The sequence below is a fragment of the Mustelus asterias genome, chromosome 5, assembly GCF_964213995.1.
Source record: "Mustelus asterias chromosome 5, sMusAst1.hap1.1, whole genome shotgun sequence".
In the NCBI taxonomy this organism is placed as follows: domain Eukaryota; kingdom Metazoa; phylum Chordata; class Chondrichthyes; order Carcharhiniformes; family Triakidae; genus Mustelus; species Mustelus asterias.
In genome coordinates this window covers 5,992,187-6,016,338 of record NC_135805.1, presented here as the reverse complement: position 1 = coordinate 6,016,338, position 24,152 = coordinate 5,992,187, and the positions used below count along the sequence as shown (strand labels likewise).

The window sequence follows — 24,152 nt, the reverse complement described above, 5'->3', positions numbered from 1 at the left end:
CGCCCCTCTCAGCTTGAGCCCGTGACCCCTCGTGATCGTCACCTCCGACCTGGGAAAAAGCTTCCCACTGTTCACCCTATCTATCCCCTTCATAATCTTGTACACCTCTATTAGATCTCCCCTCATTCTCCATCTTTCCAGGGAGAACAACCCCAGTTTACCCAATCTCTCCTCATAGCTAAGACCCTCCATACCAGGCAACATCCTGGTAAACCTTCTCTGCACTCTCTCTAACGCCTCCACGTCCTTCTGGTAGTGCGGCGACCAGAACTGGACGCAGTACTCCAAATGTGGCCTAACCAGTGTTCTATACAGCTGCATCATCAGACTCCAGCTTTTATACTCTATACCCCGTCCTATAAAGGCAAGCATACCATATGCCTTCTGCACCACCTTCTCCACCTGTGTTGCCACCTTCAAGGATTTGTGGACTTGCACACCTAGGTCCTTCTGTGTTTCTATACTCCTGATGACTCTGCCATTTATTGTATAACTCCTCCCTACATTATTTCTTCCAAAATGCATCACTTCGCATTTATCCGGATTAAATTCCATCTGCCACCTCTCCGCCCAATTTTCCAGCCTATCTATATCCTGCTGTATTGCCCGACAATGCTCTTCACTATCCGCAAGTCCAGCCATCTATGGTACACCTTGGTATGGCTCCTGCTCTGCCCAAGACCGCAAGGAACTATAAAAGGTCATGCATGTAACTCAATCCATCTCGCAAACCAGCCTCCCAACCATTGACTCTGTCTACACTTCCCACTGCCCCGGCAAAGCAGCCAGCATAATCAAAGACCCCACACACCCGGACATTCTCTCTTCCACCTTCTTCCTTCGGGAAAAAGATACAGAAGTCTGAGGTCACGTACCAACCGACTCAAGAACAGCTTCTTCCCTGCTGCTGTTAGACTTTTGAATGGACTTACCTTGCATCAAGTTGATCTTTCTCTACACCCTAGCTATGACTGTAACACTACATTCTGCACTCTCTCGTTTCCTTCTCTATGCATAGCATGCAAGAAACATACTTTTCACTGTATGTTAATGTGACAATAATAAATCAAATAAATCAAATCAAATGATGCTTGAAGTACACCATTAGTCACTGATTGTCAACCAGAAAAACAACCATTTACTCCCACTCTTTGCTTTTTGTTCGTTAACCAATCCTCTATCCATGCTAATACATTACCCGTAACACCGTGCACCTTTATCTTATGTAGCAGCCTTTGGTGCGGCACCTTGTCAAATGTCTTCTGGAAATCCAGATACGCCACATCCACAGGTTCCCCATTGCCCACTGCACACGAAATGTTCTCAAAGAATTCCACCAAATTAGTCAAACATGACCTGCCCTTCATGAACCCATGCTACACTTTCCCAATGGGACAATTTATATCCAGATGTTTCGCTATTTCTTCCTTGTTGATAGATTCAAGCATTTTCCCTACTACAGAAGTTAAGCTAACCGGCCTATAGTTACCTGCCTTTTGTCTACCTCCTTTTTAAAACAGTGGCGTCACATTTGCTGTTTTCCAATCTGCGGGAACCACCCCAGAGTCCAGCGAATTTTGGTAAATTACCACTAATGCATTTGCTATTTCCCCCGCCATCTCTTTTAGTACCCTGGGACACATTCCATCAGGACCAGGAGACTTGTCTACCTTTAGCCCCATTAACTTGCCCAACACTACCTCTTTCGCGATGATGATAGCTTCTAGGTCCTCACCTGCCATAGCTTTCCTGTCATCAATTTTTGGCATGTTATTTGCGTCTTCCACTGTGAAGACCAGCACAAAATACCAGTTCAATGCCTCAGCCATTTTCCCATTTCCAATTATTACATCCTCCTTCTTGTCCTCTGAAGGACCAATGTTTACTTTAGCCACTTTTTCATTTTATATATTTGTAAAAACTTTTGCTATCTGTTTTTATATTCTGAGCTAGTTTACTCCCATAATTCAACTTACTTTTATTTATAGCTTTTTTCGTGGCTTTCTGTTGACCTTTAAAGATTTCCCAATCTTCCAGTTTCCCACTAATCTTTGCCACTTTGTATGCCTTTTCTTTCAATTTGATACCCTCCTTTATTTCCTTAGATATCCATGGCTGATTATCTATTTTTCTACAGTCCTTCCTCATCACTGGTATATACTTCTGCTGAGCACTGTGAAAAATCGCTTTGAAAGTCCTCCACTGTTCCTCAATTGTCCCACCATAAAGTTTTTGCTCCCAGTCTACCTTAGCCAACTCCTCCCTCATCCCATTGTAGTCTCCTTTGATTAAGCAGAGGACACTGGTATTGGATTTTACCTTCTCACGCTCCATCAGTATTTTAAATTCAACCATACTGTGCTCACTTCTTCCGAGAGGATCATTAATTATTTCTGTCTCATTACACAGGACCAGATCTAGGATAGCTTGCTCCCTCATTGGTTCCATTACATGCTGTTCAAGGAAGCTATTGCGGATACATTCTATGAACTCCTCCTCAAGGCTGCCTTGACCAGATTGGTTTGACCAATCAACATGTGGATTAAAAGCCCCCATGATAATTGCTGTACCAGTTATTTCTTGCCCCACCGTGATATTATTTGGTGGTCTATAGACTGTGGCCATCAGTGATTTTTTCTCCTTACTATTTCTAATTTCCACCCAAATGGATTCAACCTTTTTTTTTCATAGAACCTATATCATCTCTCACTACTGCCCTTAAATACCAGAGTTACACAACCTCCCTTACCTTCCTGTCTGTCCTTCCGAACAGTCTTGATACCCCTGGACATTTCACTCCCAGTCGTGACCATCCTGCAACCATGTCTCTGTAATGGCCACCAAATCATAATGTGGAGATGCCGGCGTTGGACTGGGGTAAGCACAGTAAGAAGTCTCAACACCAGGTTAAAGTCCAACAGGTTTATTTGGCAGCACAAGCTTTTGGAGCGTTGCCCCTTCATCAGGTGAGTGGGAGTCATGTTCACAAACAACGCATATAAAGACACAAACTCAATTTACAAGATAATGGTTGGAATGCGAGTTTTTACACGTAATCAAGTCTTAAAGGTACAGGCAATGTGAGTGGAGAGAGGGTTAAGCACAGATTAAAGAGATGTGTATTGTCTCCAGACAGGACAGTTAGAGTGATTTTGCAAGCCCAGGCAAGTCGTGGGGGTTACAGAGAGTGTGACATGAACCCAAGATCCCGGTTGAGGCTGTCCTCATGTGTGCAGAACTTGGCTATCAGTTTCTGCTCAGCGATTCTGCGTTATCGTGTGTCGTGAAGGCCGCCTTGGAGAACGCTTACCCGAAGATCAGAGGCTGAATGCCCGTGACTGCTGAAGTGTTCCCCAACTGGAAGGGAACACTCCTGCCTGGTGATTGTCGAGCGGAGTTCATTCATCTGTTGTCGTAGCGTCTGCATGGTCTCCCCAATGCCTCACTAAGGGGGATGAAATAACTCCAAATCTCACTAACTGTCCTGGCTGGAGACAATACACACCTCTTAAACTTGTGCTTGGCCCTCTCTCCACTCACATTGCCTGTACCTTTAAGACTTGATTACCTGTAAAGACTCGCATTCCAACCATTATCTTGTAAATTGAGTTTGTGTCTTTATATGCCCTGTTTGTGAACACAACTCTCGCTCACCTGATGAAGGGGCAACGCTCCGAAAGCTTGTGCTGCCAAATGAACCTGTTGGACTTTAACCTGGTGTTGTGAGACTTCTTATTGTGCTCTCCAAATCATACTCATTCACAATGATTTGTGCCAATTGATTTATCTTGTTTCGGATGCTACGAGCATTCAGATAAAATGCCCTTGTGCTAGTTTTTGTACCTTCTTTTTGAATTCTAACACCTCCATTAATAACATCTCCTGAGTTCTCCTTCCTTTTAACTTTTTCCTGATTTGATATAGTTAGAATGTTCTCCCCAAATGCTAACCTGCTGCTTTGCTCTCTATTTCCTATAATTTTACTCTTCTCTTTCCCCCAATTTGCTCGTTTAAAGTCCTTGTGACCATCCTATTTATCCTTTTCACGAGAACACTGGTCCCAGATCGGTTCAGGTGAAGACCGTCCCAAAGGTACAGATCCTCCTGTTCCAATACTGATGCCAATGCCTCATGAAATGGAACCCCTCTTTCCCGCACCATTCCTTTAGCCACGTGTTAACTTCCCTAATTCTCTCAACCCTATGCCAATTTCCTGTTTTCTCTCTACCTCCCTTTTTTCAAGAGCAGGCTTATATATTACATATATTAGCTACCCTCCAATCTGTAGGAGCCAGTCCAGAGTCCAAACAATTTTGGAAAATGACCACCAATGTATCGACTATTTCCAGGGCCACTTCCTTAAGTACTCTGGGATGAAGATTATCAGGACCTGGAGATTTAGCCGCCTTCAAACCCATCAATTTCCTCAAAACCATTTCTCTACTAAGTGATTTCCTTTGGCTCCTCACTAAAACATGGTTCTCTCAGAACTTCTAGTACATTATTCATGCTTTCCTTTGTGAAGTCTGAAGCGAAGTATGACTTTAGTTCCTCAGCCATTTCTTTATTTCCCGTTATGAATTCTCCTGTTTCTGGCTGTAAGGGGCCTACATTCGCTTTTGTCAGTCTTTTTGTCTTCACATACCTACAGAAACTTTTACAGTCAGTTTTTATGTTCCCCACTACCTTACTTTCATTTTCTGTTTTCTCCTTGGTCCTCCTTCGCTGAATTTTAAATGCTCCCAATCCTCAGGTCTATTGCTTTTCCCTGCCAATTTGCATGCTTCTTCTTTAAGTCTAATACTATCCTTAACTTCTCTTGTAAGCCATAGTAAGCCTTACCACTCTTGAACCAAACTGGAAGAAACAACTTCTAGAGTTCACCTATTCGTTCTTTAAGTGCCTGCCATTGCCTGTCTACTGTCTTTCCTTTCAGTAATGTTTCTCAGCCCATCATGGCCAATTCATGCCTCATATCATCATAGTCACCTTTATTGAGATTCAGCATCCTGGTCTCTCGTGCATCAGTATCCACCTTGACAAAAGATTCTATCATATTATGGTCACTTGTCCCCAAGCCTTCTCAACTACATTACCAAATAATCCTTTCTCATTGCACGATACCCAGTTCAAGATAGTCTGTTCCCTAGTTGGTTCCACAATATATTGGTCCAGAACACCATCCTGAAAACACTCTGGAAATTCCTCCTCTATTGTACTGTGACTAATTTGACTCTCCCAATCTATAATGCAGATTAAAGTCACCCATAATCACAGGTGTTCCTTTAACCCATGCATCTCTAATTTCCTGTCTAATGCTATCCCCAACATTACCACTACAGTTTGGTGGTCTGTATACCACCCCCACATGTTTTGTGCCCCTTGGCGTTTCTTAATTCAACCCATACAGATTCCACATCGTCTGTGCTAATATCTTTCCTCAATATCGTATCAACGTCAACGCGAATTTAGCAAGTTATGGGACCTTATCCAATGACTAGTCATACGATTTAGTAGCCTCAATTCAATTGAAATATACACCAAAGCCATACACTCATCACAGCCAGTTATACTGATGTGAATAGATGAACCAGGCCTATTTCTACTGTGTTTAGCTTGAAGAAAATAGTTTGCCCCAATTATATATTTCAGCAGCCTCCAGATGATAATATTCTATTTCACTCTATGAGTGGAAATCGCTGGTTCATGCCAGAGTACAGTCCGAGAAATGCAGTCAGTGCTTAAATACTTCAGCCAAACGTCCTTTTTTCACATGTAAGTCCAAGTCAAATTAATTGCGAGACGACTGGGGCCAATATCCTGGGGTACAGATTTGCTGGTGCTACAAGGGAGGGTTTAAACTAGATTGGCAGGGGGTGAGATCCTCAGCAGCAGGGAAGCAAATGAGAGGCTGAATAGAGATGCAGCACTCAGCAATGGCAATTTAGGGGGAGATAGTAGCATAGTGTTAATGCCATTAAATGAGTCATCAGGGTCATGAGTCACGAGACCCCCAGGCTAATGCTCTGGGGACATGGGTACAGATCTGATCACAAAAGCTGGTGGAGTTTAAATTCAATTAATTAATCTAGAAATATAAAAAGCTAGTCTCAGTAACTGTGACCATCAAACTACATTCGATTATCATAAAAACCCAATGTGGTTCACTAATGAATGACCTTTAGTGAAAGATATCTGCCGTCCTTATCAGTCTGTCTACACCTAACTCTCGACCCAGAGCCACATAGTTGACTCTTAACTGTCCTCTGAAATGTTCAGTTTAAGGGCAATTAGGGATGGGAAACACATGCTGGCTTTACCAGTGACACCTACATCCCATGAAAGAATAAAGAAAAAGCACCAGCGAGATAGATAACATTGAAATGTGGACTAAGGGAGGCTTGAAGGTCAGAGCAGCAGCAAGACTTTGCCAGCGCCTCCAACTGAGGCAGTGGTGAAAAGAAGTGAACCATCTTGCAGGAATCTGTGAATAACAATGAGGAGCAGGGACCTAAGCAAAATTCCCAATTTAGTAACATAAAGGCCATTTGCTAGAGCACCATTCATAATGAGCTCAATACAAACTGGAGCCAAAATCTTTTATCTCTAATCTTCCATCAATTCATTAAGATGTTTAAGAGGGACAGGTTGCACCTGAACTGGTGGAAACCAATATCCTCGGGGACAGATTTGCTGGTGCTACAAGGGAGGGTTTAAACTAGATTGGCAGGGGGTGGGATCCTCAGCAGCAGGGAAGCAAATGAGAGGCTGAATAGAGATGCAGCACTCAGCAATGGCAAGCTGAATAGATATGATCGGCAGGGAGCAAGGAAAACCTGTTGGATTAAATTGCATCTATTTCAATGCAAGAGGGCTGACAGGTAAGCTTGGTGAACTCAGGGCATGGATAATTATGATTGGGATATTATAGCCATAACTGAAACATGGCTATGGGAGGGAGAGGACTGGCAGCTTAATGTTCCAGGGTACAGGTGCTTTAGGCACGACAGAGGTGGAGGAAAGGGGGGGGTTGCATTTTTGATTAAGGGGAGCATCACGGCAGTTGTCAGAAATGAAATAACTAAAGGATCGAGCAAGGCTTTGTGGGTGAAACTAGGAAATAAGGAGGAGATGGAGAATCCAAAGATCCTCTACAAATACATAAAGGGCAAAAGAGTAACAAGGGAGAGAGTAGGGTCTCTTAAGGATCAACAAGGTCATCTATGTGCGGATCCACAAGAGGTGGGTGAGATCCTAAATGAATATTTCTCATCAGTATTTACTGTTGAGAAAAGCATGGATGTTAGGGAACTTGGGGAATTAAATATTGATGTCTTGAGAGTGTACATATTACAGAGAAGGTGGTGCCGGAAGTCTTAAAGCACATCAAGGTAGATAAATCTGCGGGACCTGATGAAGTGTATCCCAGGACGTTGTGGGAGGCTAGGGAGGAAATTGCGGGTCCCCTAGCCGAGATATTTGAATCGTCGATAGTCATGGGTGAGGTGCCTGAAGATTGGAGAGTGGCAAATGTTGTGCCTTTATTTAAAAAAAGCTGCAGGGAAAAACCTGGGAACTACAGGCCAGTGAGCCTCACATCTGTGGTGGGCAATTGTTGGAAGGTATTTTGAGAGACAGGATCTACAGGCATTTAAAGATGCAAGGACTGATTAGGGACAGTCAGCATGGCTTTGAGTGGAAAATCATGTCTCACAAATTTGATTGAGTTTTTTGAAGGGGTCACCAAGAAGGTAGATCACGGCAGTGCAGTTGATGTTGTCTACATGGACTTTAGCAAGGCCTTTGACAAGGTATGGCATGGTAGGTTGTTGCATAAAGTTAAATCTCACGGGAGCCAGGGTGAGGTGTCTAAATGGATACAAAATTGGCTTCTTGACAGAAGCCAGAGGGTGGTTGTAGAGAGTTGTTTTTCAAACTGGAGGCCTGTGACCAGCGGTGTGCCTCGGGGATCAGTGCTGGGCCCACTGTTATTTGTCACTTATATTAATGATTTGAATGAGACTATAGGGGGCATGGTTAGTAAGTTTGCAAATGACACCAAGATTGGTGGCATGGTGGACAGTGAAGGTTATCTCCAATTGCAGCGGGATCTTGATCAATTGGGCCAGTGGGCTGACGAATGGCAGATGGAGTTTAATTTAGATAAATGCGAGGTAATGCATTTTGGTAGATTGAACCAGGGCAGGACTTACTCAGTTAATGGTAGGACGTTGGGGAGAGTTACAGAACAAAGAGATCTAGGGGTACATGTTCATAGCTCCTTGAAAGTGGACTCACAGATGGACAGAGTGGTGAAGAAGGCATTCGGCATGCTTGGTTTCATCGGTCAGAACATTGAATACAGGAGTTGGGACGTCTTGTTGAAGTTGTACAAGACATTGGTAAGGCCACACTTGGAATACTGTGTGCAATTCTGGTCACCCTATTATAGAAAGGATATTAAACTAGAAAGAGTGCAGAAAAGATTTACTCAGATGCTACCAGGACTTGACGGATTGAGTTATAAGGAGAGGCTGAATAGACTGGGACTTTTTTCTCTGGAGCGTAGGAGGCTGAGGGGTGACCTTATAGAGGTCTATAAAATAATGAGGGGCATAGACAAGGTAGATAGTCAATATCTTTTCCCAAAGGTAGGGGAGTCTAAAACTAGAGGGCATAGGTTTAAGGTGAAAGGGGAGAGATACAGAAGTGTCCAGAGGGGCAATTATTTCACAGAGGGTGGCGAGTGTCTGGAACAAGCTGCCAGAGGTAGTAGTAGAGGCGGGTGCAATTTTATCTTCTAAAAAGCATTTAGACAGTTACATGGGTACGATGGGTATAGAGGGATATGGGCCAAATGCGGGCAATTGGGATTAGCTTATGGGTTTTAAAAAAAAATAAGGGCGGCACGGACAAGTTGGGCCGAAGGGCCTGTTTCCATGCTGTAAACCTCTATGACTCTATGGTGACCTTATCGGGGTTGTACTATAGGCCCCCAAAATAGTCAACAGGAATTATAAGAACACGGGCGGCACGGTAGCACAGTGGTTAGCACTGCTACTTCACAGCTCCAGGGTCCCGGGTTCGATTCCCGGCTCGGGTCACTGTCTGTGTGGAGTTTGCACATTCTCCTCGTGTCTGCGTGGGTTTCCTCCGGGTGCTCCGGTTTCCTCCCACAGTCCAAAGATGTGCGGGTTAGGTTGATTGGCCAGATTAAAAATTGCCCCTTAGAGTCCTGGGATGTGTAGGTTAGAGGGATTAGCGGGTAAATATGTGGGGTGGGATTGTGGTCGGTGCAGACTCGATGGGCCGAATGGCCTCCTTCTGCACTGTAGGGTTTCTATGATTTCTATGATTCTATGAATTTGCAGGGAGTTTTGGGACACTTGCAGGAGTAATAGGGGATTTTAATTTTCCTAACATAGGCTGGGACTGCCAAGGTATTAAGGGCTGAGATGGGGTGGGATTTGTTAAGTGTGTTCAGGAAAGTTTCCTCAGATACTGTGAGGAGGGTCCTACTCAGGAAAGGGCAAAACCTGACCTACTCTTGGTAAATAGGGCAGGGCTGAGGTGACGGTAGGGGACCACGTTGGAACCAGTGACCATAGTTCTATTAATTTTAAAATAGTTATGGAAAGGGACAAAACTGATCTATCGGTGCAAGTTCTAAATTGGGGCAAGGCAAATTTTGACGGAATTAAACAGGAGCTTGCAAGGGTTAATTGGAGTCACTTGTTTGAGGGCAAAGGTGAAATAGCTCGAGTTCGGGGTGTATATGTTCCTGTTAGGGTGAAGGGCAAGGTTGGCATGAATAGGGAACTCTGGATGACAAAATATTGAGGTCTTGGCCAGGAAAAAGGACAGTAAGAAGTTTAACAACACCAGGTTAAAGTCCAACAGGTTTATTTGGTAGCAAAAGCCACACAAGCTTTCGAGGCTCTGAGCCCCTTCTTCAGGTGAGTGGGAATTCTGTTCACAAACAGAACTTATAAGACACAGACTCAATTTACATGAATAATGGTTGGAATGCGAATACTTACAACTAATCCAGTCTTTAAGAAACAAAACAATGGGAGTGGAGAGAGCATCAAGACAGGCTAAAAAGATGTGTATTGTCTCCAGACAAGACAGCCAGTGAAACTCTGCAGGTCCACGCAACTGTGGGAGTTACAAATAGTGTGACATAAATTCTGATTCTAGGATCGCATGATAAAGACTCAGGAGGAAAAAAGCAGAAATATTTATGTGAAATAGTGTGACATAAACCCAATATCCCGGTTGAGGCCGTCCTTGTGTGTGCGGAACCTGGCTATCAGTTTCTGCTCCGCGACTCTGCGCTGTCGTGTGTCGCGAAGGCCGCCTTGGAGAACGCTTACCCGAATATCAGAGGCCGAATGCCCGTGACCGCTGAAGTGCTCCCCAACAGGAAGAGAACAGTCTTGCCTGGTGATTGTCGAGCGGTGTTCATTCATCCGTTGTCGCAGCGTCTGCATAGTTTCCCCAATGTACCATGCCTCGGGACATCCTTTCTTGCAGCGTATCAGGTAGACAACGTTGGCCGAGTTGCAAGAGTATGTACCGTGTACCTGGTGGATGGTGTTCTCACGTGAGATGATGGCATCTGTGTCGATGATCCGGCACGTCTTGCAGAGGTTGCTGTGGCAGGGTTGTGTGGTGTCGTGGTCACTGTTCTCCTGAAGGCTGGGTAGTTTGCTGCGGACAATGGTCTGTTTGAGGTTGTGCGGTTGTTTGAAGGCAAGAAGTGGGGGTGTGGGGATGGCCTTGGCGAGATGTTCGTCTTCATCAATGACATGTTGAAGGCTCCGGAGGAGATGCCGTAGCTTCTCCGCTCCGGGGAAGTACTGGACAACGAAGGGTACTCTGTCCACTGTGTCCCGTGTTTGTCTTCTGAGGAGGTCGGTGCGGTTTTTCGCTGTGGCGCGTTGGAACTGTTGATCAATGAGTCTAGCGCCATATCCTGTTCTTATGAGGGCATCTTTCAGCGTCTGGAGGTGTCTGTTGCGATCCTCCTCATCCGAGCAGATCCTGTGTATTCGGAGGGCTTGTCCGTAGGGGATGGCTTCTTTAACGTGTTTAGGGTGGAAGCTGGAGAAGTGGAGCATCGTGAGGTTATCCGTGGGCTTGCGGTACAGTGAGGTGCTGAGGTGACCGTCCTTAATGGAGATGCGCGTGTCCAAGAATGCAACCGATTCCGGAGAGTAGTCTATGGTGAGCCTGATGGTGGGATGGAACTTGTTGATGTCATCATACAGCCATGGGGACCAAATTTGCACCTCAATATGCCAACATCTTCATGCACAGGTTCGAACAAGACTTCTTCACCGCACGGGACCTTCAACCGGTGCTATACACTAGATACATCGATGACATTTTCTTCCTTTGGACTCATGGTGAACAATCACTGAAACAACTCTATGATGACATCAACAAGTTCCATCCCACCATCAGGCTCACCATAGACTACTCTCCGGAATCGGTTGCATTCTTGGACACGCGCATCTCCATTAAGGACGGTCACCTCAGCACCTCACTGTACCGCAAGCCCACGGATAACCTCACGATGCTCCACTTCTCCAGCTTCCACCCTAAACACGTTAAAGAAGCCATCCCCTACGGACAAGCCCTCCGAATACACAGGATCTGCTCGGATGAGGAGGATCGCAACAGACACCTCCAGACGCTGAAAGATGCCCTCATAAGAACAGGATATGGCGCTAGACTCATTGATCAACAGTTCCAACGCGCCACAGCGAAAAACCGCACCGACCTCCTCAGAAGACAAACACGGGACACAGTGGACAGAGTACCCTTCGTTGTCCAGTACTTCCCCGGAGCGGAGAAGCTACGGCATCTCCTCCGGAGCCTTCAACATGTCATTGATGAAGACGAACATCTCGCCAAGGCCATCCCCACACCCCCACTTCTTGCCTTCAAACAACCGCACAACCTCAAACAGACCATTGTCCGCAGCAAACTACCCAGCCTTCAGGAGAACAGTGACCACGACACCACACAACCCTGCCACAGCAACCTCTGCAAGACGTGCCGGATCATCGACACAGATGCCATCATCTCACGTGAGAACACCATCCACCAGGTACACGGTACATACTCTTGCAACTCGGCCAACGTTGTCTACCTGATACGCTGCAAGAAAGGATGTCCCGAGGCATGGTACATTGGGGAAACTATGCAGACGCTGCGACAACGGATGAATGAACACCGCTCGACAATCACCAGGCAAGACTGTTCTCTTCCTGTTGGGGAGCACTTCAGCGGTCACGGGCATTCGGCCTCTGATATTCGGGTAAGCGTTCTCCAAGGCGGCCTTCGCGACACACGACAGCGCAGAGTCGCGGAGCAGAAACTGATAGCCAGGTTCCGCACACACAAGGACGGCCTCAACCGGGATATTGGGTTTATGTCACACTATTTCACATAAATATTTCTGCTTTTTTCCTCCTGAGTCTTTATCATGCGATCCTAGAATCAGAATTTATGTCACACTATTTGTAACTCCCACAGTTGCGTGGACCTGCAGAGTTTCACTGGCTGTCTTGTCTGGAGACAATACACATCTTTTTAGCCTGTCTTGATGCTCTCTCCACTCCCATTGTTTTGTTTCTTAAAGACTGGATTAGTTGTAAGTATTCGCATTCCAACCATTATTCATGTAAATTGAGTCTGTGTCTTATAAGTTCTGTTTGTGAACAGAATTCCCACTCACCTGAAGAAGGGGCTCAGAGCCTCGAAAGCTTGTGTGGCTTTTGCTACCAAATAAACCTGTTGGACTTTAACCTGGTGTTGTTAAACTTCTTACTGTGTTTACCCCAGTCCAACGCCGGCATCTCCACATCAGGAAAAAGGAGGCATGGCTCAGGTGCAAGCAGCTGGAATCAAGGGATTCCCTGGAGGGGAATACAGGAGTACAGAGGATATCGGGGATACAGGAATATACTCAAGGAGGAAATTAGGAGGGCATAAAGGGAGCATGAGGTAGCTTTGGCTGAGAGGATTATGGGGAATCCAAAGGGATTCTTGAAGCATATTAAAGGAAAAAGAACTATAGAGAAAATAGGACCCCTTGAGGACCAAAGCGGACATATGTGTGGAACCGCAGGGGATGGTCGAGGTTCTCAATGAATATTTCTCCTCTGTTTACCGTGGAGAAAGACAAGAAGACTTGGAAACCTGGGAAAGTTAGTGGCGATATATTGGGGACAGTTTGCATCACAGTAGGAGGTGATGAACTTATTAAAATGTATGACGGTGGATAAGTGTCCTGGCCCTGACCAGGTGTATCCAAGAACACTATGAGACTAGAGAAGATATTTGCATCATCATTAGCCACGGATGAGGTACCAGAAGACTGGAGGGTGGCAAATGTGCCTTTATTTAAGAAGGGCTGCAAAGAAAAACCTGGGAATTACAGACTGGTAAGCCTAACATCTGTGGTACTTTACTAGAGAGGATTCTGAGGGATAAGATATACAGGCATTTGGAAAGACAGGGTTTGATTAGGAGTAGTCAGCACGGCTTTGTGCACGAGAGATCATGGAGTTCTTTGATGAAATGACCAGGAAGGTTGATGAGGGCAGGGCGGTAAGAATAGTCTATATGGACTTCAGCCTTTGATAAAGTTCCACATGGCAAGCTGCTCTGGAAAGTTAGACTACATGGAATCCAGGGAGAGTTGGCAAATTGGATATACAATTGGCTTGATGGTAGGAAGCAGAGGGTAATGGTGGAAGGATGCTTGTCACACTGGAGGCCTGTGACTAGTGGTATGCTTGGGCTCATTGCTGTTTGTTATCTAGATCAACGATTTGGATCATAATGCACAAGGCATGATCAGAAAGTTTGCAGATGACACTAAAATAGTGAGAAAGGTTATCAAAAATTGCAGCAGGATCTTGATCAGCTAGGGAAGTGGGCTGAGAAATGGCAAATGGAGTTCAATACCGATGAGTGTGAGGTGTTGCATTTTGGAAAGTCAAATCAAGGTAGGACTTTCATAGTGAATAGCAACTTTTTTTTTTATACAGAGGGTGGTAAGTATGTGGAATGAGCTGCCGGATGAAGTGGTTGAGGCAGGGACATTGACAACATTTAAAAGGCATTAGGATAGATACATGGATAGGAAAAGTTTAGAGGGATATGGGCCAAATACAGGCAAATGGAGTTAGCTTAGATAGGCATTTTGGTCGGCATGGAACAGTTTGGACCAAAGATTCTACGATTCTATGAAGATCAGCATCAGATTAAATTGTTTTGAACAGGATACTAGATAGTTACTTCCAAAAATGTGCAGCAATGAGTCTGCAATACAATGCCAGAGAATTTGACAAGATGCAAGTCTTCCATGTAGCATTTGTTAAATGCAAGTAGACACCCTGGACAGCATCTCATCAATTGTACAGGTGACATCTAACCACAGCAAATCTGTCCTATTCAATAATCCGTAGAAAACCACTTTAATAGAGAAACATTAAACCCACCAAATCAGGAGATGCTGATTTATTTCAGATTCCCTTACCTTATTTTGCACAGCGATGGAGGCCATTTGCAGAGCAGCCAAATGCCTATCCTGATCTGACTGTAGAGATGCGTTTAAATCATTTTCATGTTTCTCAGCAATGTCCTTCTGCCCCACTCCAGTTTCTAGATGAGTTTGTTTGTATTCAGGACCAGTTTCAAATCCATCTTCTTTATTTCCTCTATCCAGTCTAGTCTTTTTTTGCTCTCCCTTTCCACTTGTTTCAAGTGCCTTTCTTGTACTCTGACATCTGTCTATGCTTTCTCTCTGAACATCAGTAACATCTCTCTGCATGCAGCGCTGTTTCTCAATCTTTTCTTTCCTTGCTATAAACTGCTTTCCAATTGGCCTAGGACTTGTTGGTCTCCCCATATCCTGCCAGCCTTTTCTGGATTCACCTCCACTGCCCATGCTGTTCCTGGATTCACCTCCACTGCCCATGCTGTTCCTGGATTCACCTCCACTGCCCATGCTGTTCCTTCTTCTCTCAGGCACATTTCTGCTTTCACCTGAACTCTTCAATAACTCATCTCCTTTTGTTTCTTGCATTTCGCTCTTGCTTTGCCTCAACTCTGAACCCAAATCTTGGCTTGACTTGAGTGAACAGTGACTTATCATTTGTCCTTTTACCCAAGGAGCTCCTCCCGACAGAAAATTGTGTGGACTCAGCACTCTATAGGTGATCTCATCCAGGAATTTGGAAAACTTTAGTTTCTCCTCTATGATCTCTGCTCCTGGCCCTTGGTGCATATCCTGTATTAAACCGAATTGCGGTGATAGTTTGCCTTGCATGGAGGCTCTTCTATCCTGTCCTTCTGATATTTGCCGAGAAGGAAAGATTGACTGCTCCATTGTATTTTGGGCTAATGTTTCTGCAGACCTGGCTTTGCGTAGACTTTCCACTTTAACTCCTAGCATGTTGGTCTGTTTGAGAATTCCTTTGCGAGGCAGCTGAATCTGGGAAATATTCAGTTGCCTTGGAGCCAGAATTTGAGCAGGCTCTTTGAAGACTAAACTACGGCCAAGACTCCCGGCTTTCACTGGCTGCCTGAAATTTTCATCCTCACTCATAGACGTCATGATTGTTTTCTCAATTTTACTCTCAAACCTAGTTAAGCCTTGTACTGCTGAGCTCAGATCAGTATCACCTGACTGTTTACCGAAGCTTAGAGGAGACACATTCCTAACATCCAGCCTATTCGGAGAAGGGACATCCTCTCTTTCACTGCTCGAATCCTGAGACCACAGGGGTGAAAAGGGAGCATTTGATACTTTGGGATTTTCCACACTCTGCAGCTGTCCTATCTCTGGCCTGCCAATTGTATCCACGTAATGGAATCGTTTGTGCTGAAGTAGAGGCACACTGCTGTTCCCAGTTACCTGACTCGACTCGGATGGTATGGCTGTCCCATCGAGCTCATCCCTAAACACTGGTGGTTCATGCCGGTTCTCCCGATGCTGAGGCGGTGCCTTTCTGTATGGCTTTCGTGTTGTTGGTGTGTTATTCATATTTCGGCTCTCTAGGTTTCACTCCCCAGCGCAAAACCTAATAAACCAAAATCAGAGGGGTTACAAACATTTCACTGAGTGGAAGCAATTGGAAAATTACATGGCTTTAAGTCGATTTCACCCCTGCCTAAAGTTACAATGAGTTGACCTGCTTAACTGACTAAATGATGGAAGTAATCGTTAGATGCGCGTTGCTGCATGAACAACACTGAGAAGAGCTGTTGACATAAATAATTATCAAAAGGACATCAATTCATGTGTACTGCCTGTGCAGACAAGAGGCAACACAACCTCTCAGCTAGAAATGGAACAATTGTCATTCAAACATAGAACATAGAACATTACAGCGCAGTACAGGCCCTTCGGCCCTCGATGTTGCGCCGACCGGTGAAACCAATCTAAACCCCATCTAACCTACACTATTCCAATATCATCCATATGTTTATCCAATGACCATTTAAATGCCCTTAAAACAGAGCACTGATCAGCAGCAACATCTCATTGATCGAACTGTCTGTGCTGCCAATATTAGGAGTCAATGTGATTTAAACCACCAGGTTCAGTAATCTATCTTTTTCCTGTATTATGTATTGATCCACAATGACAAGAACAGAGGTATTGGTTCATTTTCCAAACTCAGTTTCCACTGCACCAAGGTCCATTTTATCAATTGAGCTACAATAATTTTGACTTCAAGGTACATGATCTGATGTTTTGTTTTGAAACAATTGAAGGTAAACGCAAGCTGCGTACTAATAATGTGAGCAGCAGTAAACTGGAATATGAACCTCAAAGATCACTCCAAATTAATTACTGAGTTGGTTCAAGGTGCACATCCACACCAAGATGGCCAGATTACTGTCATCAATTTAAATTCATTTTAAATGAGCAATACTGGCGGCACAGTGGCGCAGTGGTTAGCACTGCTGACTCACAGTGTCAGGGACCCGGGTTTGATTCCCGGCTTGGGTCACTGTCAGTGTGGAGTTTGCACATTCTCCCTGTGTCTGCATGGGTTTCCTCCAGGTGCTCCAGTTTCCCCTCACAGCCCAAATGATGTGCAGGTTAGGTTGATTGACCATGCTTAATTGACCCTAGTTTAAGGGGAATTAGCAGGGTAAATGTGTGGGGTTACGAGAATAGGGCCTGGGTGGGATGTACAAACTCGATGGGCCAAATGGCATCCTTCTGTACTGTCAGGATTTTGTGATTCTACTGCCAAGGACAATATCTATTCCCCATTCCGAAGCTTACTAGGTACACTGATCACTTCAGAAGGCATTTACAAGGAAATAATGTTCCTAGAACACTGAAGTCAAACATGGGACAGAGAAGGGCAGCAGAGTTCCTCCCACAAGAAAAATAGTATTGCAGAAAAAAAGCAAAATACTGTGGGTACTGTAAATCCTAAATAAAAACAGAAAATGCTGGAAGAAGTGCCTAGATTCAAGGAAAGTTGTTTGGATCAGAGGATAGCAAATGTAACTCCTTTATTTAAATGAAAGCAGGAATCTACAAAACAGTTAGCCTCACAGTTGTCAGAGGGAAAATGTTAGAAGCCATGATTAAGATACAAGATGGCTACAAAGATAGGTTAAGTGAGTAGGCAAAGATCAGTCAAATGAAGTATAACATGGGAGAATATGAAATTTGGCAGGAAGAGTAAAAACTAATAAAAAGTTTATTATCTAAATAGTGAGAAATTGCAGAGATGAGGTGCAGAGGGATCTGGGTGTCGTGGTGCATGAATCAGAAAAGGCTAGTGAACAAGTACAGAAAGTAATTAGGAAAGCGAATAGAATATAATCATTTATTGGAGGGAAAGTGCTTACAAAAGTAAGGAGGTCATGCTTCAATTGTACAGAAACTGGTGAGACACATCTGGAGGATAGTGTACAGTATTGGTCTCCTTGTTTAAGGGAAGATGTCAACGTATTAGCAGTTCAGAGAAGGATTATTAGACTAATACCAGAAACGGGCGAGTTGTCTTTTGAGGAAAGGTTACGGAGCTTATGTTTGTATTCACCGAGAGGTATTGACACGGTGCATGTGGAGAGAAGGTTTCCTCCTGTGGGGTAATCTAGAACTAGGGTTCACTGTTTAAAGACAAGGGGTTGCTCATGAAAGACAGAAACAAAGAGAATTTGTTTTCTTAGAGGCTCGTGAGTCTCTCGAACTCTCTTCCTCAAAAGGCAGTGGAAGTAGAGTCTTTGAATATATTTAAGGCAGAGCTGGATAGATTCTTGATCAACAAGGGGGTGAAATGTAGGCAGAGATTACAATCAGATCAGTCATGATCTTATTGAATGACGGAGCAAGCTTGAGGGACCGAGTGGCCTCCTCCTGCTCCTAATCTGTATGACTGTACATAAAAACTCAGCAGGTGTGGCAGCAGCTGTGGAGAGAAACATAGTTAACGTTGGGTATTGTGGTGAACCATCGTTGGTTCCCACTAGATAGTACTGAGCCAGGGTCTGGCCAGTACTACAAGTATGTATATATGTTGCTGTTGGGGTTAGGGATGGGTTGTTCTACTTGTTGCTGTTGGGGTTAGGGTTGGGCTGTTACACCTTGTATTATAGTTATTGTGGTACATCCCAGTCGGGCTCCGCCTCCTGGGAGAGGTATAAAGGTCTCTGCTCTGTCTGGGACCCCTCAGTCTGGGATCGTGTATATAATTAGTAGCTTCATTGTTACAGCAAATAAAAGCCTTTATTTCCTGAGCATCTCAAGCCTCGTGTGTGACAACGCGCATCAGGTATATATGACTCTTCATCGGAGTTAGAGAGAGAGGAATGTGATAGATTATATCCTGTTTAACTAAGGGTGGAGCAAGGGGAGTAAAATATAAGTTCAGGATAGGTGGGAGCTCAGGAGAGATTTAACAAAAATGGATACGAGAACAAAGGGAGTGTTAATGGTAGTGTCATCTTACCTTTTTGTGTCTGTCATATTTTGCTTTCTAATATTCCTGTGAAATGCAGTGGGGGTTTTCAATAGAGAGTAAGTTAGAACAAACAGAATTACATAGATGCTAGAAAGGCAAAATGAAAACAGAAATCACGAGAAACATTCAGAAGATTGGACAGGAAAGAGAATCAGACTTCATTGCTGCACAGAACTGAAATATTAACTTGCGTGTTATTGTTTATTCCAAAACAGTATCATTCTCAACTCCTCTGATACTGAAGCAGTCAATGTTGAAATGCAGCAAGGAGGGACAATATCCAGGCTTGGGCTGACAAATAGCATTAACGCCACAGTCGTGCCAGGCAATGACGATTTCCAATAAGCGAGGATCTAACCATGGCTGCTTGACAGTCAATAGTATTACCATCGCTGAATCCCCCACCATCAACATCCTGGAGGCTACCATTGACCATAAACTAAACGGGACTGGCCATATAAATAATGTGGCAACAAGAGGTCAGAGGCTAGGAATCCTGTGATGAGTAACTCAGCTCCCGACTACCCAAAGCCTGCCCCCACCATCTACAAGGCACAAGTCAGGAGAGTGATGGAATACTTTGCACTTGCCTGGATGAATTCAATTCCAACAACACAAGAAGTTTGACACCATCCAGAACAAAGCAGCCCACTTGACTGGTATCCTAAACACAAACATTCACTCCCTCCACCACCATTAAACAGCAGTAGCAATGTGAACCATCCGTCAAGGTGCACAGTAGCAACTCACAAAGAGTCCACAGGCAGCTCCTTCCATACCCATGATCACTACTGTCCAGAAAATATTTCTCAAACTCTTTTCCAGCAACCCATTTTTACCAAATGGCCGTCCCTCACGTGGGATATAGAATGAAATACAATCTTTCCACTTTGTACTAACATTCTACAATACATTAAATGTCAGGAGATCCATTTCAGCTCTCACTGAAAATTTTTGTTTATTCCAAAACAGTATCATTCTCAAAAATCCATTTCATCAACTTCCTAATTTACTCAAGGAACATTTTGAGTAATATACACACACATACATATATTAATAAATATGGAATGCATATATTCACATGCATTGGAATGCAGAGTTCACCAAATCAACATGCTGCTTTCCGGTGGAAACTTATAGGATCGTCGCCAATGATCCCCTTCTGTTACCATCCCATCAGTAAACCTTCCTGGGAGATTTATTTATTTATCAGTGATTTTTGTGTTTAAAATCGGAGGTTTTTTCCGAAACCGGAAGTAGGCCCAGGAGAGGCCTGGGAAGGTTTTTGGTGAGTTTAAAAGCAGGCCGCACTTTTGAGCGGGCAGCGGAGCAGGCAGGGAGCAGAGTGAGAGCTGTAAGGGCTTTGGCGCGAAGGGCTTAGGCAGAAAGGGTGAGGCGGGGTAAATTTAATTCGTTTTGTTGTTTCTTCAGTTGCAAATCTTAAGTTCAGTCCGTGGATTCCGAGGAAAAGGGGGGGAAAATAACTCATTGTTCCATTGGAGCAACTCTATCTGCGAGTGGTATTGGCAAGGTATCGAGAGAGGATGGGTGTGAAGGCAGTGCTCTTGCACTAGGGCGGCACGGTAGCACAGTGGTTAGCACTGCTGCTTCACAGCTCCAGGGTCCCGGGTTCGATTCCCAGCTTGGGTCACTGTCTGTGTGGAGTTTGCACATTCTCCTCGTGTCTGCGTGGGTTTCCTCCGGGTGCTCCGGTTTCCTCCCACAGTCCAAAGATGTGCTTTGGGTTAGGTTGATTGGCCAGGTTAAAAATTGTCCCTTAGAGTCCTGAGATGCGTAGGTTAGAGGGATTAGCGGGTAAATGTGTGGGGGTAGGGCCTGTGTGGGATTGTGGTCGGTGCAGACTCGATGGGCCGAACGGCCTCCTTCTGCACTGTAGGGTTTCTATGATTTCTATGATTGAGGTGAAGGAGGCCGTCAGTGTCCCTGCTGATTACACCTGTGGGAAGTGCACCCATCTGCAGCTCCGCCAAAACCATGTTAGGGAACTGGAGCTGGATGAACTTAGGATCATTAGGGAGGCAGAGGTGGCCATAGACAGAAGCTTCATGGATATAGTTACTCCAGGAAAGGAAAATAGATGGGTGACAGTGAGAGGGGCATCTGACGAAGGAGTAGCGCTCCGAAAGCTAGTGGCGTTTGCTACCAAATAAACCTGTTGGACTTTAACCTGGTGTTGTTAAGACTCCCTACAGTGTTTACTTAAAAGCATTTACTTCCTGGAAGACCGTGGGAAGATCACTTTGCAGTTGAGCTGTAAGATGCCACTGAACATTAACTAAGCATAGGGTTAGGTTCGACCATTTCATCCATATCATGAGAGTACATCCATATCATAGCAGTACATCCTTCAATCTTGCTGATCTTAACCTTGCCTCCTCCCCGCGAGCTGTGAACTCATTCATCTTGATGCCATTTCAATTCTATGTCAACTATCAGAGTTTTGAAGATCGGTTTAATTGTAACATCTTGACATTTTTGAAGTTGAGATCCTGGACTTGTTCCAGACACAATCCATTGTCAATTATTCTAAAACCGAAGAAATAAATAGATTTTTTTTCTTTCAGCCATCATCGCTGTCCCCTGAAAGTTTAATGACTTTTTCAGGCCTTTTCCAGACCCTGTGGTGTAATATGCATAACACAAAAGTAAATGTCAAGAATGATTTTTCAGCATTAAATTATTGAAAGCTTTTCAGTAAATGCAATGCGCCAACGTCAGGTTAGATGATAAAAGATTTCTATATTTTCCACCATTGGAAATGATGGAAATGATTATATATAGTTGGACTGGGGTAAACACATCTCCTTACAGATGCTGCCACACCTGCTGAGAAAGAGCTGATGTTTTGAGTCCAGATGACCCTTTGTCAAAATTCTGACAAAGCTTTGACAAAGGGTCATCTGGACTCAAAATGTCAGCTCTTTTCTCTCCTTACAGATGTTGGCAGACCTGCTGAGGTTTTCCAGCATTTTCTCTTTTGGTTGAACAACTATTGGAGTTCAGTTATTCATTCCTTAAATGCCTGCCATTGTCTGTCCACTGTCTTTCCTTTCAGTAATGTTTCCCAGTCCATCCTACCTCATACCATCATAGTTATTGAGATTCAGCACCCTGGTCTCAGAATGAACTACGTTACTATCCATCTTGACAAAGAATTCTACCATATTATTGTCATTCGTCCCTAAGGGTTTTCTCACAACTAGATTGCCAACTAATCCTTTCTCATTGCACAACACCCAGTCCAAGATGGCCTCCTCCCTTGTTGGTTCCTCACTGTGTTGCTCCAGAAAACCATCCCATATGCACTCCAGAATTTCTTCCTCTATTGTACTGTGATTAATTTGATTCTCCCAAGCGATATGCAGATTAAAACTGCCCATATTTATATATATTCCTTTAACACATGCATCCCTGATTTCCTGTATGTTTTTCCCAACATTACCACTACAGTTTGGTGGTCGGTATACCACCCCCACCAATGTTTTTTGCCCCTTGTTGTTTCTTAACTCGATTCATACAGATTCCACGTCATCCATGCTAATATCTTTCCCCAATATCATATCAATATCATCTTTGATCAACAGTGTAATGCCGCCATCTTTTCCTTTCTGTCTGTCCTTCCTAAACAATGAATAGCCCTCACTGTTTAGTTCCCATCCTTGGTCACTGCAGAGCCACGTCTCTATAATGTCAACTAGATAATACCACCTCGCACAGCACCCCCTAACACAACCACTCTTACATGCTTCATTCACACCTACCCACCCTCTGACCTCAAACACCCATTCACAAGCATATCAGTCAAACCCCCACCTGCCTGATCACTTCATGCCTTACCCCCCCACCCACCCCTTCAGTTCCTCCATCCACTCATCCCCCACCTACCCACTCATTCCCACTTCCCCCCCCCCACCTGCTCATCCCCCTTTACCTCAGCCGCCCCGTCCTTACTTCCTCATCAGTCCCTTGCCCTCACCCCTCTCCTTCTACTCTCCTGCTTGCCACCTTGCTTGTTCCCTTGCCCTACGCCACACCTGAGAAGCGTGGGTACTTTTAACCACTTACCAGAATAGGACAACCCACACCGTAACAAGTGTTCATGGCTTCTGCACAGATTTTCTTTGCTGCTTTCTGAGAGGATTCCTGCACCAACGGAGCTCCGCAGGATCCTCCAATTCAAGTCGAATATAGGGAACTGGCTGGTTTTCCGTCTGTTCAGAGTCAGGCGTAGAGGTTCTGACTCTTGTTTGTTAGCTTTGGGCCATGAGCTCCTTATTTTGCTTAGTAAATGCTTACCTCACTATTATCTGCTTTTATTATCTAGGTCATGATGTCAACAGTCGATTACTACCGTCAAGATCAAGGAATTTATTGTTTTTCATCCATTTAACTGATGACATTAGCTTCCAAATCCATCAGAATATCTGTTGTACAAGTAGATATTATAACTGTTGTCCTCTTTAGCAGGGAAAATAGAAAGGATGAAAAGATTCCTATTTCAGTCAATTCTGCCGGCAAAATGGAAGTAAAAATTGCCAGTGCTGTACTTCAATATTTTTAACATGCAGTGTGGCAAATAGAATTTACCCAATGTATTCGAACGAACTAATGACAGAATGTCAATGGCACACTAATCTTTGACAGGCTATTCAATTTGAACATGAGATCCTTTGTGCTGTACAGTAGAAACTAACCAATTACAGTTCTACTTTTCAAATACATGCTCTAATCAGAAAATCTCCTACTCCATGTTCAATCACATTAAAAAAACATATTAAGTAAAGATTTTACACAACATATACCTTTCAAGCAAATGGGCCAATATCTTCAGAAAAAGGATCTTAATCTTACGCTGTGAAAAAGGAAAAATAATGTCTCCATTATTATTTAAAATGAAATGTTTTCATCCCATTTTCCCCTCATCAACCTGCCCTGGCCCCTCCATGCCAATGCTATAGTTAAGAAAGCCCACCAATGCCTCTACTTTCTCAGGAGGCAAAGGAAATTTGGCATGTCCGCTCCAACTCTCACCACCTTTTACAGCTACATCCTTTCTGGTTGTATCACAGCTTGATATGATTTCTACTAAGACTGCAAAAATTACAAGGGGTAGTGAAC

At 44.2% G+C, this 24,152-nt stretch overlaps 1 protein-coding gene across 1 annotated transcript in view; it reads right to left on the bottom strand.

Annotated features, from left to right (window-relative positions):
* The window catches only part of tjap1 (tight junction associated protein 1 (peripheral)), a 222,187-nt gene that overhangs the window by 150,024 nt on the left and 48,011 nt on the right, over positions 1–24,152 (bottom strand). The window contains exon 2 of the mRNA XM_078213519.1: positions 15,938–16,103. Coding sequence (XP_078069645.1) covers positions 15,938–16,066 — 129 coding nt within the window. The 5' untranslated portion in view covers positions 16,067–16,103. The remainder of the gene's footprint in view (positions 1–15,937; positions 16,104–24,152) is intronic.